Below are 18,333 nucleotides of genomic sequence, written 5' to 3' on the forward strand. Positions count from 1 at the left end.
CTACATACATACATTATATTCCATACATACAAATAACATAACCTACCCCCATCCCCTTTCCCACACATACAGTGTTGCATCACTCTCTTACCTATATTTTTTAAGCCTATTAGGCCTTTTTTCCCAAATATAAACATAATATGCATTCATTTCTTATTTCCACATTTTAAAATATATCATAACCGTTTATTCACCACCCTCTCAAAGGCTAATCCCATAGTATTCACCCACGGTCCCCATATTTTCTCAGATTTATCAAGACCTCTCTTTTTCACGTAGACAAACTTTTCACTTCTCACTGTATTTTTTACAATTTTAACCCATTTTATACTTGTAGGAGGGTCCAATGCCAGCCATCTTTGTGCAATAAGCTTCCGAGCCTGAAAGAAACATCTAAGCACTGCAATTTGTGTATTCTACGAGAAGGTCCCCTCATTCATGTAGCCCAATATACATAACTTAGGATCCAGTCCCATGGACACCCCAAACACAGAATTTATGCAATCGAGAATATCTAACCAATACCTATACAGTTTGGGGCATCTCTGAACTTTAAACATCTGTAACAACATAGAGATCCAAAACTTCTGAACAGGGGAGAAGAAGAGTAAGAAATAAAGAAAAGAGAGAAAAGGAGAGGACAGCAAAAAAAAAAAAGTTAAAGGGGGAAGGAGGATTGACTTGATAGTTGCCATATATGACCAGCAAAACGTTGTAACTGGACATACACTTGTGTGCTCCCCCCACCGCACTGCAAAGATTAAATGCTTTTTTAGTCTTTGTTGCCCTTAAAAACCAGTTTTACTCACCCCCTTGCTACTGCAAGGTTCCCACCACTCCGTGCAGCCACTCCCTTAAAGCCGCTTGTCTTTGGCGCTCTAGCCTTTGCTGAAATTTGTTTATCATAGATAAAAAATCTATCTGGTTATCTGGTGTTTTCCCCTTCTTTATACGCAGGAAGCATTTTTAATTCACTTGCCGATAGCATACATTAATTGTTATGATTTCATATTCAGTAGCTTGTAAAGGGTGGCTAAGGTCCAGCTTATAATTTGCAGCACACTGTATTCTTTATACCTGAGATATAGAACACGAGTACAAGAAACTACAACTGCAGCTAAGGTAAATGAAGATAAACTTCAGACTTGTCCCAGATAAGCTTTGGCAGATTACTAGTTGATTACACTTGTAGTTTGAAGCTGTTATTTAAAGTGGACTTCACTCTCAGGATCAACATTAACTTTTGTTAACCCTTATGCTGCCAGCATTAGTAAATAGATAGGAAAGTACCGTCTTTTTCACTCCATAAGACGCATCTGACCATAAGACGCACCTAGATTTTAGAGGAAGAAAACAAGAAAAAAAATATTCTGAACCAATGGACTGCAGACATAGTTCAGGAAATGACCAGAGACGGCAGACATAGTACAGGGATGACCAGAGACTGTGGACATATTACAGGAGATGACCAGAGACTGTGGACGTATTACAGGAGATGACCAGAGACTGCGGACGTATTACAGGAGATGACCAGAGACTGCGGACGTATTACAGGAGATGACCAGAGACTGCGGACGTATTACAGGAGATGACCAGAGACTGCGGACGTAGTACAGGAGATGACCAGAGACTGCGGACGTAGTACAGGAGATGACCAGAGACTGCGGACGTAGTACAGGAGATGACCAGAGACTGCGGACCTTTGGGGAGTGGGGGGGGGGGGCGGGTACCCGTATTTGACTGTGTTGGTCTTCATGACTTCAGAACCCTAGACTGCAGGAGTATGGGGTAGAAGAACCTGAATGAACCGGTCTAGCTGCAGGGAGGAATATATGATCAGATAGGTAAATCCTCTTTTTTTCCCCCCCCTCTTAGACCAGTGGTCTCCAAACTTTCTAAACAAAGGGCCAGTTTACTTGTTCTTCAGACTTTAGGGGGATGAACATTGATGTGAGTGGGAGGAATAGTGCCCGATCATTGATGTCAGGAGGAATGGTGTCTTTCAGTCAGTGAGAGGCATAGTGCCCCAAGGGCTGGATAAGGCAAGTGTAGGGCCACATTTTGGAAACCACTGCCTTAGATCAAAATGAGCATTTCACACTTGTAGTGCACTTACAGCCCCATTGTAAGGGGTATTTTTTTAGTTGCCTTGGAATGGGCTTTAAAGAGTGAGTCCTCCCAAAGCGAATATTTAAATATGGAATAGGTGAAAGTGGATTGAATCACCCATTGGGTATCTCAGGTTTATCAAAGACTTCATTGGAGAGATCCAATCACCATCGCCTGTTCTATATATAGTGGGTAGCCAGAAATCTGGCAACTGCCTACAATCCTCTGATATGCATTTAATAATAAATGATACAACAAACTCTAATCCTTTCCTTCTCTGTTTTAGGGTGGGATCTGTCAATGTGAAAGATTTTAAATCCAGCTGGAAAAATGGGCAGGCTTTCCTAGCAATTATTCACTCCTTGAGGCCTGACCTGGTTGATATGGAGAAACTTCAGGTCAAATCTAATGAGGAGAAACTGCAAGAAGCTTTCAGAATTGCAGAAGAAGAGTTAAAAATTCCAAGACTCCTTGAACCAGAAGGTATATAAGTGATTGGACATTAAGTAACGAAGATAATTTAAAGTTTAAGTTCACCTTTTCAGAAAAAAGTGAAAAGTTGGACGAACTCCCTTCAACCCCCAGGTCCTTGCTATACTTCAGTGGTGATGAGCGGTCAGTGCCCACACAGCTAGTTAAGCGGTCTGGGATTTTAAAATCCCCGCTCTTCCCCCTTTTGTTTTCTACAGGACTTCTGGGATGGATCCAGAATGATTCTGACCTGGAAAATCCCTCTAATAATCCTTAATTCCCAACAATCACAATGAGTTCTTTGGATGATATTTGTATGAGCATGAACTAAAACTTCTCTGAAACTAAAAAAAAAAAAAAAAATAATGCTGTGTAATAGGGGTCTTAGGGAGAAAGTGTTTAAAGTGGAAGGCAAGGCAACTAAGCTTAAATCTGCTCCCACCCCCATTCTAAGCCTATTCCGGGTGTCGGCAACCCGCGGCTCCGGAGCCGCATGCGGCTCTTTTTCACCTTTCCTGCGGCTCCGGAGCACACTGCCCACCAGGTGACAGGCAATAGGGTCGGCAAGCCGCGGCTCTTTTAATGCAGCTCTTCTATGTGCCGGGCACCCGCTCCCCTCCCTCCTCCAAACATTGGCTGTCAGGATGTAGGCGGGGCAGCGTGACGAACTCCTCTCCTCTCACAGTCCGCCCTGAAGACCAGAACGGCGCGGGAACACAGCTAGAGGAACGCGCGGAGCAAAGGTAAGTGAATTGACACAGGGGGGATGAATTACTATAGGGGGGATGAATTACTATATGGGGGATGAATTACTATGGGGGATGAATTACTATATGGGGGATGAATTACTATATGGGGGATGAATTACTATAGGGGGGATGGAATACTATAGGGGGGATGAAATACTATAGGGGGGATGAAATACTATAGGGGGATGAAATACTATAGGGGGGATGAATTACTATATGGGGGATGAATTACTATATGGGGGATGTATTACTATATGGGGGATGTATTACTATATGGGGGATGAATTACTATATGGGGGATGAATTACTATGGGGGATGAATTAATTACTATATGGGGGATGAATTACTATGGGGGATGAATTACTATATGGGGGATGAATTACTATATGGGGGATGAATTACTATATGGGGGATAAATTACTATGGGGGATGAATTACTATATGGGGGGTGAATTACTATGGGGGATGAATTACTATGGGGGATGAATTACTATAGGGGGGATGAATTACTATAGGGGGGATGAATTACTATAGGGGGGATGAATTGCTATGGGGGGATGAATTACTATATGGGGGATGAATTACTATGGGGGATGAATTACTATATGGGGGATGTATTTTCAGTTTTAAAAATGTTTCTCTCAAAATAAATTTCAATCGTGGTTTTGGCGAGATTTGGCTCAGTTGGAAAAAAAGGTTGCCCACCACTGACCTAAGGCTATGATTGTGATTATGACAATACACTGTGGCCCTGGTTAACCCTTTGCTTACTGGGCCCTTAAACCCCCTTCATGACCAGAGCGCTTTTCGCAATATATGCAGTGTCGGATTTGTTTTAAATGTTGCAATGGTTTTGCGGCTCCCAGTCTTTTTTTCCCTCTCGGAAACGGGTCCAAGTGGCTCTTTATGTCTTAAAGGTTGCAGACCCCTAGCCTATTCTATCTACCCTGTAAAAAGAAAGATGCCTATACATACCTATTCTGAAGTCGAACTTATCCGGTCACATGACCAGCTCTTCTGCGTAGTGGAGGGGCAGCCGACAACAGAAGCTGCATTGTAGGTCTTGTCATCACCCAGGCTCTGCATCTGTTTTTGGTGATCTCTCCTCTTCATGTCTCTTCATGATCTCTTCCTGATCATGTAACCAGAGCTGTTTCAGAATAGGTAAATATACACATCTTTCCTTTACATGGTGGATAGAATAAGATTAGAATGGGGGTTGGAGTAGATTTTAACCTTAGCTAGGTTTTGATTGCCTTCCACTTTAATATTCCACCTTTTACAGCACTGGGTCTTTTCAGTCCAAGACTCCAAGTCCCCTCTAGTGTTGAACAAATGCAACAGGATCCAAGGGGCTCCACACTTGAAAACTGCATCCACTTTGTTGATGTTCTTTCAAATGCCATATCCAGAAACAGTAGCCACACTGGGAGTAAGGAAACAGTCAACGCATTTCAAGCTACTAGCTCTTACTCATGATATGACTCTAGTGATGATACGTTTACAGCATGTTGTTTGGCTGCTGTTCAAGTGGAGTAGATTATTGTCTGCTTTAACCCTTTTGCTTCCAGAGTATGTAAATACTAAAATGCAAATTTTTCTCAGAAGATATGAAAGATGTTGAGTAAATAGATAACAAATGTGTCAAGCCTCAAAATCGTGTGTGCTTGTGAAAGGCAAGAAACTACAGTACCCATATTTGGCCATAAGCAAAGCTTTAAAACCCTTTAGAGGTCATCATTTTAGAGATAATCATGAGTGGTAGACCTAGAATTATTTTTCTCACTACATTGTATGCACAAAGTTGTTTTCTTACGTATGTGCAGACACACGCAGACTCCTAATTTCGCCCCTGTACTCTGTTGCAGCTGATCAAGCACAGACTTTGCTTGACTGGCTTCTTCCTTGGACCAAGCAGCCTGGGTTTGACTGTTCTGAATTCATAAATGCTCAATGCTTCCACAATCATATTACTGGACAGAAGTTCACTAGTCTCCCACCACTGTCCATCTATTCACCATGATAGTCTGAGGCACCCAAGAAGGAAAGATGAGCAATGGGCCACATGGCGGGGGTGGCTCTATTACAAGTGTGTAGAATTGTGTGGGCAGCTTTACAGCCATCAGACTCACTCCTATGAGAGAGCCTTCAGCTGGGACTAAAAATGTAAACAAAATCCTGCTTGCTGTAGCAGCCAGGAATTTGTTTACATGCAAGTACAGCTGGCCATAGATGGATCGAAATTCAGCTGGTTTGGCCAGATATCCATCCATCTATGGCCATTTTCGCTTAACAGAAGTTGATCTAACAATCAACGTCTGTTGGATGGGACTGTTACTGTAGCACTACCCCCTTAGGAGTCGCTGAGTTTTGGGTCCCCCTACAGCTCTGCACAGCCAGATAACATATTTTCTTCCACACATTTGGAGTTGGTAGTCCTTGAGCTTGTTTTTTTGTTTTATTAAGGGGTTGAGGGGTGTATGGGATGCCCAAGGAAACTGAGGACAAACTGCTTAGAAACTATTTAAAGATATGAACAAAAATAGTCTTTCCTTTAAGGGCATTCCAGCTCTATGGTGTACCTCCTCTTCACCCAGCTGTACTGAGGGTGTTCCCTGGGCAAGGGGGCCCAGAAATTGTCAGTTAGCACAGCAGCCCCAGATGAGAAGCTAGGGTGTAAGAGTTCTTACACTGTCCTTCCTGATAGCTTAATGGGTTGGTGACTGACTTCAGGCCTTCCGCTGGACTGGCTCCTTCCCTGCTGTTCAGGATGTCCTCCCTTGGAAGACGGCACAGTGAAGATCCTCTTCTCCAGCACCTGACTGTAGGTAGGCCCCTTCCCTGGTCCCCGTTCCAAGCTCTACACTCCAGCCTCTCACTCCATCTTCCTCCTGACATCAACTCTGCCACTCCCCGGCTCTGTGATTCCTAAGGGTTGCCTTGGTCACTATGCCCAGCCTCCTGACAGGGGATTGGCCAAGGTCCCTTAAAGTGTTACTAAACCCAGGACCTTGCATCCACCATATCTCGTCTCCCACAGTACACAGAACATGGAAGTGCAATTATTTTAGTAAATATAAACTTCTGAATACCTTTTCTCATCAGCAGTTAGAGCAGTCCTGTGACTTCCATTACAGTGGGGCAAAAAAAGTATTTAGTCAGCCACCAATTGTGCAAGTTTTCCCACTTAAAAAGATGAGAGGGGCCTGTAATTGACATCATAGGTAGACCTCAACTATGAGAGACAAAATGAGAAAAAAAATCCAGACAATCACATTGGCTGATTTGGAAAGAATTTATTTGCAAATTATGGTGGAAAATAAGTATTTGGTCACCTACAAACAAGCAAGATTTCTGGCTCTCACAGACCTGTACCTTCTTCAAGAGGCTCCTCTGTCCTGCACTCATTACCTGTATCAATGGCACCTGTTTGAACTTGTTATCAGTATAAAAGACACCTGTCCACAACCTCAAACAGTCACACTCCAAACTCCACTATGGGGAAGACCAGAGAGCTGTCGAAGGACACCAGAAACAAAATTGTAGACCTGCACCAGGCTGGGAAGACTGAATCTGCAATAGGCAAGCAGCTTGGTGTGAGCAAATCAACTGTGGGAGCAATAATTAGAAAATGGAAGTTATACAAGACCACTGATAATCTCCCTCGATCTGGGGCTCCACGCAAGATCTCACCCCGTGGGGTCAAAATGATCACAAGAACAGTGAGCAAAAATCCCAGGACCACACAGGGGGACCCAGTGAATGACCTGCAGAGAGCTGGGACCAACGTAACAAAGGCTACCATCAGTAACACACTACGCCGCCAGGGACTCAGATCCTGCAGTGCCAGACGTGTCCCCCTGCTTAACCCAGTACATGTCCGGGCCCGTCTGATGTTTGCTGGAGAGCATTTGGATGATCCAGAAGAGGATTGGGAGAATGTCATATGGTCAGATGAAACCAAAATAGAACTGTTTGGTAGAAACACAATTCGTCGTGTTTGGAGGAGAGAGATTTTGGAGTGTGACTGTTTGAGGTTGTGGACAGGTGTCTTTTATACTGATAACAAGTTCAAACAGGTGCCATTGATACAGGTAATGAGTGCAGGACAGAGGAGCCTCTTAAAGAAGAAGGTACAGGTCTGTGAGAGCCAGAAATCTTGCTTGTTTGTAGGTGACCAAATACTTATTTTCCACCATAATTTGCAAATAAATTCTTTCCAAATCAGCCAATGTGATTGTCTGGATTTTTTTCCTCATTTTGTCTCTCATAGTTGAGGTCTACCTATGATACCAATTACAGGCCTCTCTCATCTTTTTAAGTGGGAGACCTTGCACAATTGGTGGCTGACTAAATACTTTTTTGCCCCACTGTAGTGTTCAGCCCAGCACTAGCTAAAGCTTGTAGGAGGAGTTTTCTTTCTGCTCTAGGAGGATGGAAATCCTCTGACCTCTGCCTGAGCAGTGCAGATTGACCCTGTGCTGATCACATGCACTCTCCCAAGAAAAAAAAACCTCTCTAGCTCTATACACCAAACTGAGCATGTGCCTACAGTTCAGTCTGGAACTTGAAAAAGGGGAGGAACAGAGAAGAAAGGATCAAACAGCCTTTTAACACAATGCAGAGGATTAACTCCTTAGGTTCCACAATGAGTATAACAAGCATGCTTTACTGAAAACACAGACTGATTTTACTATTTTGGGTTTAGTAACATTTTAAGCGTGTAAATCTGAGCTACCTTCCCTCCTCCATACCTCCTCCAGAAAGCTTTTAGGTATCTGGAGAGGTGGGAGGGCTCCAGAAGCTCTGACCTTAGAACCTCCCTAGCCTGTCCTGAGGTGAACTCCTGTCTCACTCACAGGCTGACTCATCCCAGGCTGCTACCCAGCCTCTGACTGAAAAAAAAACAAACTACCTAGCAAACCTGGAGGGCGTTACATCAGCTAATCTCCCCTTCCCGTGACTGGCCCAGACATGACGTAAAATGTCAATTCCAGGTCCTGGTGTCACTGTGCCCAGCCAGTAAGGCTAATGAAGTATGATCTTCACAGTATTAAATTCATTGGAGGACAGATGCGACATCAGGAGTCATGAGACATCGGATGTAAAAAAGCAAAAAATATTCATTGGAGGACAGGTGAGACATCAGGAGTCATGAGACATCGGATGTAAAAAAGCAAAAAATATAAGGTACACCCAAGCCCTCCATCACCACATGCACACACATAAACAATGTAAATGCAAGTGTTGGGGGCGCCTTCAAATGAGAATATCAGTTGAGCTACACTTGTTGGATATCGCTGCGCATGCTGGAGTGGGAGCAATATTCTAGGCACATATTCATGATTAACTCTGAACTGATGACCTGTAGGGGCTTTTAAAGTGTCACCTATGTAAAATATACTGACATTTTGTTTCATATGCCACTGTGCTAATATCATGTGACATAAAATACTGGAATTGCTACTATTTTTTATTCTCTAGGTTGTCTGCTTTTGGAAAATATACAATGTTTTGGGGGTTTTATGTAATCTTCAGGCCTCAAATTATTTTTTTAAATGTGCAAAAAACAGCTGTTGTGATGGGTTAAAACTTAATTTATTTTACATATGTGAACAAGAACTGTACTATAGGCAGGAGTGTTGTTTGGAATAGTAAACAATATATGCTGGCATCCCCCCTTTAACAACTTTATAACTGTTCTAAAAAAATATTCTCTGTTGCCCATAATAAATGTTCATGCAGCCTGTTTGATGACTTCTTATTGTTTTACAGATCTAAATGTTTCGGATCCTGATGAAAAATCAGTTATGACGTATGTGGCTCAGTTCTTACAGTACTCGAAGAATAGAGCAGATCCTGCAAGAGACACAACAGTATGTCATCTGTCTGTCACCATAGCCAACAAACTGTCAAATTCAGTTGCCGTTACAAATTAATCATTTGTCTTGAATATTTAACTTTAATAATTGTTTTAATAATAATACGGTGGAGTACAGTGTTGAAAAATGTAATAAAGTGTAATTTAAAGCTGAATTCCAGGCATTCAGCAACTTTGTAAACATATATATATATACACAACCTTTTTGTAAATTATAAAAGTAAATTAATAAAATAAAATAAAAATCAATTTCCAAATTACAAACATATAATGTGCAACAAAATCCCACTGATCCAAAAATGTCCAAAAAGAAGTCCAAATAGTGTCCACAAATATCCCAAATATATTCACTCTTTTCTTCCACTGAAAGGATTGGCTGCTATTTCATCCAAAACGCACCTCGAAATAAGATATAAAAAATATCTAGCGCATTACCTCAATAACAACAAAAATAACAATAATCACCCCGTGCAACCAAAATACACTTCAAAAACTTAGTGAGAAAAAAATATATATATATATATTAAATTAATTCCTTATAGTGCATATAATCACACACATCAAACCGTGAACACTCCGTGATCACTGCAAATCAGTATCTACCATCAACCAACACACAGTAGTACTAGGTACTATTACCCTCTCATGAGTATTGAAAATGCTCAGACACTATTATGGAATAATGTTCTTCCACCTCATCTTCCAAGTTAATTATTTTCTTTCCAAGGTCCTCAGAGGGATAAACAGGGTCTCAGGGCTAGTGTTTCAAGTATATAAATCACTTTTTATTCAAAACTTACATGTAAAATTAGAAATATCAGCTCCAGACATGGCTAGAAACTTCTCCAACCAAACATCATGCGTTTCAAACCAACAAAATGGCCGCGGCGACACTTCCGGTCTACGTACATGCGCCTTGACGTCACTCCCCTTCAGACGAAGTCCGGAAGTGACGAAACGCGTTAGGGGAGTGACGTCAAGGCGCACGTACGTAGACCGGAAGTGTCGCCGCGGCCATTTTGTTGGTTTGAAACACATGATGTTTGGTTGGAGAAGTTTCTAGCCATGTCTGGAGCTGATATTTCTAATTTTACATGTAAGTTTTGAATAAAAAGTGATTTATATACTTGAAACACTAGCCCTGAGACCCTGTTTATCTCTCTGAGGACCTTGGAAAGAAAATAATTAACTTGGAAGATGAGGTGGAAGAACATTATTCCATAATAATGTCTGAGAATTTTCAATACTCATGAGAGGGTAATAGTACCTAGTACTACTGTGTGTTGGTTGATGGTAGACACTGATACGGAGTGTTCACGGTTTGATGTGTGTGATTATATGCACTATAAGGAATTAATTTTATATATATATATATATATATATTTTTTTTATTTTTTTATTTTTTTTTTTTCTCACTATAAGTTTTTGAAGTGTATTTTGGTTGCACGGGGTGATTATTGTTATTTTTGTTGTTATTGAGGTAATGCGCTAGATATTTTTATATCTTATTTCGAGGTGCGTTTTGGATGAAATAGCAGCCAATCCTTTCAGTGGAGGAAAAGAGTGAATATATTTGGGATATTTGTGGACACTATTTGGACTTCTTTTTGGACATTTTTGGATCAGTGGGATTTTTTTTTTTTTTTAATTTAAATATTTATTAAATTTTTCATGTTAATACAAAAACCCAAAAAGGGAAGTAATTCTCATACAAATAGACATTTATAACATTTCTGCCTTTCCCTTACTAAAAACTCTTTTCTTTCCCATCCCACTACCCCTCCTTCCCACCCCTCTTGCCCCCTCCTCCCCCTCTGCAGACTCTAACCCATTCTATTCTCTTGAGGCTTTTTAATTTTTTGTTAACATCCTAGTTCATGTTTTCCTATATTTCTCTTTCAATCCTGCTCTTTCCCACTTTTCCCATCTCCTGAGATAAACTCTCATCCTATCTTCCTGCATATGATATGATCTTTCCATTCTACCTATCTGGTTTACTCTGTTAATCCAGTCCATCTCCTTCGGTACCTCGACTTTCCGCCAAAACTTGGGTATCAACCCTTTCGCCGCATTCAAGAAGTACCAAATACCTGAATCTTTATATTTATTTACAGATGTCTCCACATTGTGTAGGAGACACGTCGTTGGGTCTAATCCTATGTCAATTTCAGTTATTTCTTCAATCAACTTGACTATTGTCTTCCAAAAAGCCTGGATTTTCGGACATTCCCACCATATGTGAAACACCGTGCCTATATCTACACATCCTCTCCAACACATATTTGAACTTTCCCCATTCATCTTGTGTTCTACACTCGGTGTGATGTGCCATCGTGTCACACACTTATAATTAACCTCAACCTCTCTCATACTAACATTATCGTGTATCAATCTAAACATCTTTCTCTGTCTATCTTCATCAAACCCAACTCCCATATCTCTTTCCCATTTTGTCATAAAAATTAACTTTGTGTTTGTGTCTAATTCTGTGAGTATTCTATACACTTTTGAAATACCGTGCTTCCCATCCCTTCGTGTCTCTAACAACCTTTCAAACATATTCCACTCCTGTTTTATTCTCAAAGGTTTCGGTAGTTTTCCAATAAAACTTTTCAAATGATGGCATTTCCACTCATCCATTCTAATAAAAATGTCTCCCTTCTTCTCTATTAACTCTTTAAGTGATCTCAATTCCCCCTCCACCAATACATCTCTCAGTTGGGTGTCCTCCTTTCTAAACCATCTCCCCGATATCTTGTTCTTTCCCGGAGGAAAGTACTCAGTGTTTGTGAGAGGCATTAATATTGAATTAAATTCCCATTTCATATTTTTATGTAAATTGTCCCATACCCTAAAAACATTTAAAGTGTAAATACTTGTGCTTTCTTTAGTTCCCCTGAACTGTGGTGGGACCCATATCATCTGACTCAATCTAATGCCACTAAGATCATTTTCAATTGTTACCCAACTTTTCCCCTTATGGTTAAATGTCCAGTCATATATTCTTGCCAAAACCACTGCTTTATAGTATCTCTTGACATCTGGTAAACCCAATCCCCCTTTCTCTTTAGTCCTACTCAATGTTTCATATGCTATTCTAGGTTTTTTATTCTTCCATATGTATCTTGTTAACATTTTTTTCATTATCTTAAAGAAGGCTTCTGGAATTTTAATTGGTACCATTTGAAATCTATACAGTATTTTAGGCATAATTACCATTTTGATTAAGTTTATATGTCCTATCCAGGATGGATTTCCTCCTTCTAGTCTTTTTAAATCTTCCCTGATCTCATTTATCAAAGAGATATAGTTTAATCTATACAAATGCTTAGATGAGGCAGTGAGTTTTATTCCTAGGTATTTTATCTCCTTTTCTCTCCATATAAAGGGGAATTCTTTTTGTAATTTTTCTTTTTCATTCTTTGATATATTAATATTCAGGATCTCTGTTTTCGTTGGATTAATTTTTAAATTTGATAGTTCACCGTACTCCTTCAGAATCTTCATTATATTTGGGAGAGTTATTCGGGGATTCCCAACGTAGAACAATAAGTCGTCCGCAAAGGCCGCTACTCTATGTTCTATGGATTCTATCTGAATTCCCTTTACCGATCCACTATTTCTTATTATTGACAACAGGGGTTCGAGTGACAATACATATAGCAGAGGGGACAGAGGACAGCCCTGTCTTGTACCATTTGACATTCCAATGGGTTCTGATCTCTCCCCATTTACCGTGATGATTGCAGTAGGCTCCCTATATAGTTTACTTATCCACTCTCGCATTCTATCTCCTATCCCCAACACTTTTAAGTTGTCCATCATAAAGCCCCAGTCCACTCTATCAAATGCCTTCTCCGCATCGATTGACAAGAGCACCACCGGGGCTTTCCCTCTTCTACTCTTCTGAATAAGCATCAGGGTTCTCAAGCCGTTATCTCTACCTTCTCTCCCCGGTACAAAGCCCACCTGATCTCCATGGATCCATTCAGGCATCAGATCTCTCAACCTGTTTGCTAACACCTTTGCGTACAGTTTAGTGTCTGTGTTCAATAGTGAGATAGGTCTATAGCTGGAGCACTGAGATGGGTCCTTTCCCTCCTTGTGAATAAGTACTACATGTGCCTGTAGGGATTCTCTCCTTACTTCCATCCCACCTCCCAGAGCATTCATATATTTCTCCAGCTTGGGTAACCATACTTACCAAAATTTTTATAGTACTTAACTGTATAGCCATCCGGACCTGGACTTTTTCCCCCTCCTGTACTTCTTAATGCTATTTTAATTTCTTCCTGGGAGATTTCTACGTCTAGGGAGTTCAACTGTGTTTCACTTAGTTTTGGTAATCCCGCATTTTTTAAGTATGTCATCTTTTTTTCCTTAATTCCCTCTTGGGCTTCTTTTAGAGGGCCTTGGGGGCTAATATTATATAACTTTTTGTAATACTCCGTAAACACTTTAATAATCTCTTTATTTGAGTGGACCAACTCCCCCTTTGAGCTTTTTATCTTTTCTATATAATTCCTATTTTTCTTTTTATTCAAAGCTCTCATTAGATATCTTCCTGGTCTGTCTCCCCATCTATACCTCTCGTTCAAAACCCTGTTGTATACTCTTCTCTTCTCCTCATCCATCAACCTCTCTAGCTCCTCTTTTTTATCCAGTAACTTCTGTCTCGTATCTTTTGTTATTTTCTTCTTATGGATCTGCTCCAAGTCCAATATTTCTTTTAAGAGCCCACTGACCCTCTCTCTTCTTTCCTTTTTCTTCCTTGCTCCAGCCGCAATCAAGATTCCTCTTATGAATACCTTATGACTTTCCCAGACTGTAGCTATCGATACTTCCTCTGTTTCGTTCTCCTTAAAGTATACCTTGATCTCTTTCTCGATTTTCTGAACTACATCCTCATCCAGAAGAAGAACCTCATTTAACCTCCACCCTAATCCTCCCGTCCACCTTCTTCCCCATCCCAACTTCATCACGACCGGAGCATGATCGAGAACGTCCTTGTCTCTATGTCAATTTTTACCAGATGATCTATTAGTTGATGGTCTATTAAGATGTAATCTAATCTCGAGTATATCTCGTGTGCATTAGAGAAGAAGGTATAGTCTCTGTCTTTCATATGCATTATTCTCCTGGTATCCACTAGTTGATATTCATGCATCACTTTTTTCAAAGCTCTCAGAGACCTGCTCCCCTCTTTTTGCACAGAAGAGGTATTATCCTTTTGTGGGTCCATACAAAAGTTTAGGTCTCCAGCTACTATCAAGCGCCCTTTTTTAAAGTCCATTAATGTTTTCAACAAGCCCTTCATATACGTCTCCGAGTTTTTATTGGGGCAGTATATATTGGCTAAAGTACACTCAATCCCCTGAAGTCTACCTTTTAAAAATAAAAACCTCCCCTCCGGGTCGGTTCTTCTATCCTCCAACTCAAATCTCATGTTCTTTGCCAAACCTATTGCAACCCCTTTTGCTCTTTTAATTGGAGAATCTGCATAGTACCATGTTGGATAGTATTTGGATTTCAATTTCTCGTTTGCCTCTATCTCAAAATGCGTCTCCTGTAAAAATACCACTGACGTAGCCCTGTGATGTAACTCATTAAACAACCTAAATCTCTTCCCTGGACAGCTCAGCCCGTTCACATTATAGGTTATAAACTGTAATTCTTCCATCTTTCCCAATTAAGTCCATCTCTCTTCCAGATTGCCTCTTCCTCTTTATACCTCCTGTCCTGCAGAGTATTGACCCAATACCTCCTCCCCTCCCTTCCTCCCACCCAACTCTCGTCCCCTCCCCCCTCCCTCCCTCCCCCCCCCCCCCCACCACCCCTCTCATCCTCCCTTCTTTTTCCCCTACCTGTTTTTAGGCCTATAAACTGCCTACAAATCATTTGTGGATCTATTTCCACCATTGATTTAAAATTTGGGGCGTCAGCTCCGCCTATGTACGGTTCACCTCTCCTCCAACCGCCCCGATTCCCTCTCTCTGTCATCTAGATTCAACAAGAGTCTTTACTCATTACCTCCCTGCCTTAATCGGAGCCTCCAAGCGGGTCTCAGCATCCGGAGGGGGAAGGCTAGGGGCGAGAGGGAGAAGTAAGAGAAAAAAAAAAAAAAAATTTCATTTTCTACTTAATTCTCCCTCTCCTCCCCCCCCCACCCCCGAGGCCTCCCTCAGCCCGACCTGTTGCCAGTCCTCTTTTCTTATAACATTTATGTTTCCTTTATCTTCTTTTTCTTCCCACCCAGCTATCTCCATTCTTTGCAAGTCCAGTCTATCACAGAAATCTCTTAATTCATCCGGAAATCTCAGATACGCTGTGACCCCATTTTTCCAGCCAATTAGAAATGCTGAGGTACCCCATCTATACTGCACATTCTGTTTTCTCATTTGCTCCAACAGGGGTTTCAGGGATCTCCTTCTCCTTAGGGTCTCTACTGTTAAGTCCGTATAGATTTGGATAGTCAAGTCTCCACACTTAATTAATGATCTTCCCTTGGTCTTCTTCCAGATCTCGTCTTTGGCCCCAAAATTTTGGAACTGGACAATTATGTCCCTCGGTCTTTCCTTCTCAGTAGCCCGTTTGAACTTTCCTACCCTAAACACTCCGTCCAAATCGATCCCATCAGATTCCGGTTTATCTCTTATGGAGTTTAGGATTTTTTTAACTAGTTCATATAGTATTTCCCTTTTAGCAGTCTCTGGGATTCCTCGTATTCTAAGATTACTCCTTCTTTCTTTATTTTCTTGAACTTCCATCCTAAAGATCATTTTTTTCTGGTTATTTTCTAATTGGCTTATTCTTTCCCTTAAATTATCTATTTTCTGGGCCTGGATTTTAACTTTCTCCTCCGTTTCTTCCATTCTTAATAGAAGGTGACCTATATCATTTCGAATAGCTGTCATTTCATGTTTTATCGTTTTTTCCAGATTTTGAAACATTTTTGCCATTTCCTTCTTATTTGGTAATTGTAGTTCACCTTCTGACTCTTTTTTTCCCAAGCCCTCCACTATTTGTTGGCTACCGCTGCTGTTCATGCTCCATGATAATCTAGGGCTATTTCCTGAACTAGTGTCCATTTCCCCCTTTGCACCTTGGGCCCTTTCTGGCGTAGTATTTCCATATGATGTAAATTTCTTTATTGTTCCTGTTTGGGCCCCTTTGGGCCCTGCTCCCTTGGGACCTTTGTTCTTCATATCCTCTATATATCTTGATAGCCTTGCAATGTTTCCTATATCCTTTACTCTCCTGGGACACCTGGGCCTCCTTTCTTCTTCTCTTCTAACCCCTAGGAATCCTCCCCTCTTTGACCCCTTGGACGCCTGTATCACTCAGGGGTTCACCATGCAATAAGCCCCCAACGGTTTTCACTCACCCTTCCCTTCTCAGGACGGTGGTTCCAGGCTTATGTGAAGGGCCTTCACTGCTGCTCAGTCCTGGGGGGGATTCCTTGGGGTATCCGATACTTTTTCTTTCTTTCCACCTCCTTTCTCTCTCCTTGGGGATGGTCTTGGGGAAGAAGAGTAGATGTCCTGATATTTATGGGTCTCCCTGACCCAGGATCAAACAGCCGGCCAGGGGGATACAGGCAACTATAAGCCGGCAGCACTTTATTTAGTTAGAGCACCAACTAGCCTCCTCTTTCCCACCGAGGTCCTCCTCAGCTGGTCCCTTTCTTCTGCTTCACTCCTCCACTGGCCGCACGGCTTTCCAGTCCTGTAGCACAGGGGGAGCCGACATGTCACTGCCGCTCTGACAGGGAGCCGGCCGGCGTCTCTGCCTCCCAGTGATGCCTTGCGGCGAGCAGCGTGCTCACACCGCCCTGCTTCGTCTCCCCGGCAACCCGACAGCTGCACTGGAGTCTCCGCAGCGAGATCACCTTCCGGAGGTCCGTGCCCGCTCTCCTCTCCCCTCCACGCGCCAGTCTCTCCCCGCTTGGAGCCCTCCTCAAGCAGGTAGGGCTTCACTCCATGAGGGTCTCGGAAGGTTAGTTTTGGAGGTTATCGGAGAGCACTCACATCGTGCTCTCCGATGCCGCCATGTTTAGGCTCCACCCCTCCTACCCGCATTATTGCCCAGTGGGATTTTGTTGCACATTATATGTTTGTAATTTGGAAATAGATTATTTTATTAATTTACTTTTATAATTTACAAAAAGGTTGTGTATATATATTATTGCACTTTCTAGGGAGAAAGTATTGACTTTTTGAGGTTTATAAGGGTTTATATCAGGGGTGGGCAAACTTTTTGACTTGAGGGCCGCAATGGGTTCATATATTGGACCCGGGGGCCGGACCAAGAGTAGATGAATGATGTGTATGTGTCATCCATAGTAAGTATAGTAATATTCCCCCATAGTAAGCATAGTAATTAATCCCCCATATAGTAATTAATCCCCCATATAGTAATTCATCCCCCATAGCAATTCGTCCCCCATATAGCAATTCGTCCCCCATATAGCAATTCGTCCCCCATATAGCAATTCGTCCCCCATATAGCAATTCGTCCCCCATATAGCAATTCATCCCCCACATAGTAATTCATCCCCCACATAGTAATTCATCCCCCACATAGTAATTCATCCCCCACATAGTAATTCATCCCCCATATAGTAATTCATCCCCCATATAGTAATTCATCCCCCATATAGTAATTCATCCCCCATAGTAATTCATCCCCCACATAGTAATTCATCCCCCACATAGTAATTCATCCCCCACATTAATTCATCCCCCATATAGTAATTCATCCCCCATATAGTAAGTCCCCCATATAGTAAGTCCCCCATATAGTAATTCATTCCCCATATAGTAAGTCCCCCATATAGTAATTCATTCCCCATATAGTAAGTCCCCCATATAGTAATTCATTCCCCATATAGTAAGTCCCCCATATAGTAATTCATTCCCCATATAGTAAGTCCCCCATATAGTAATTCATTCCCCATAAAGTAAGTCCCCCATATAGTAATTCATTCCCCATATAGTAAGTCCCCCATATAGTAATTCATTCCCCATAAAGTAAGTCCCCCATATAGTAATTCATTCCCCATAAAGTAAGTCCCCCATATAGTAAGTCCCCCATATAGTAAGTCCCCCATATAGTAAGTCCCC

General features: G+C 41.6%; 1 protein-coding gene across 1 annotated transcript in view; it reads left to right on the forward strand.

Annotated features, from left to right (window-relative positions):
• Positions 1-18,333, forward strand: part of SYNE2 (spectrin repeat containing nuclear envelope protein 2) — a 503,718-nt gene that overhangs the window by 107,068 nt on the left and 378,317 nt on the right. Inside the window, 2 exon segments of the mRNA XM_089687495.1 lie at positions 2,396-2,592; positions 9,106-9,206. Coding sequence (XP_089543621.1) covers positions 2,396-2,592; positions 9,106-9,206 — 298 coding nt within the window.

The sequence above is a fragment of the Staurois parvus genome, unplaced genomic scaffold (assembly GCF_062004578.1).
Source record: "Staurois parvus isolate SC_StPar_1 unplaced genomic scaffold, SC_StPar_1.0 ptg000426l, whole genome shotgun sequence".
Taxonomy (NCBI): Eukaryota; Metazoa; Chordata; class Amphibia; order Anura; family Ranidae; genus Staurois; species Staurois parvus.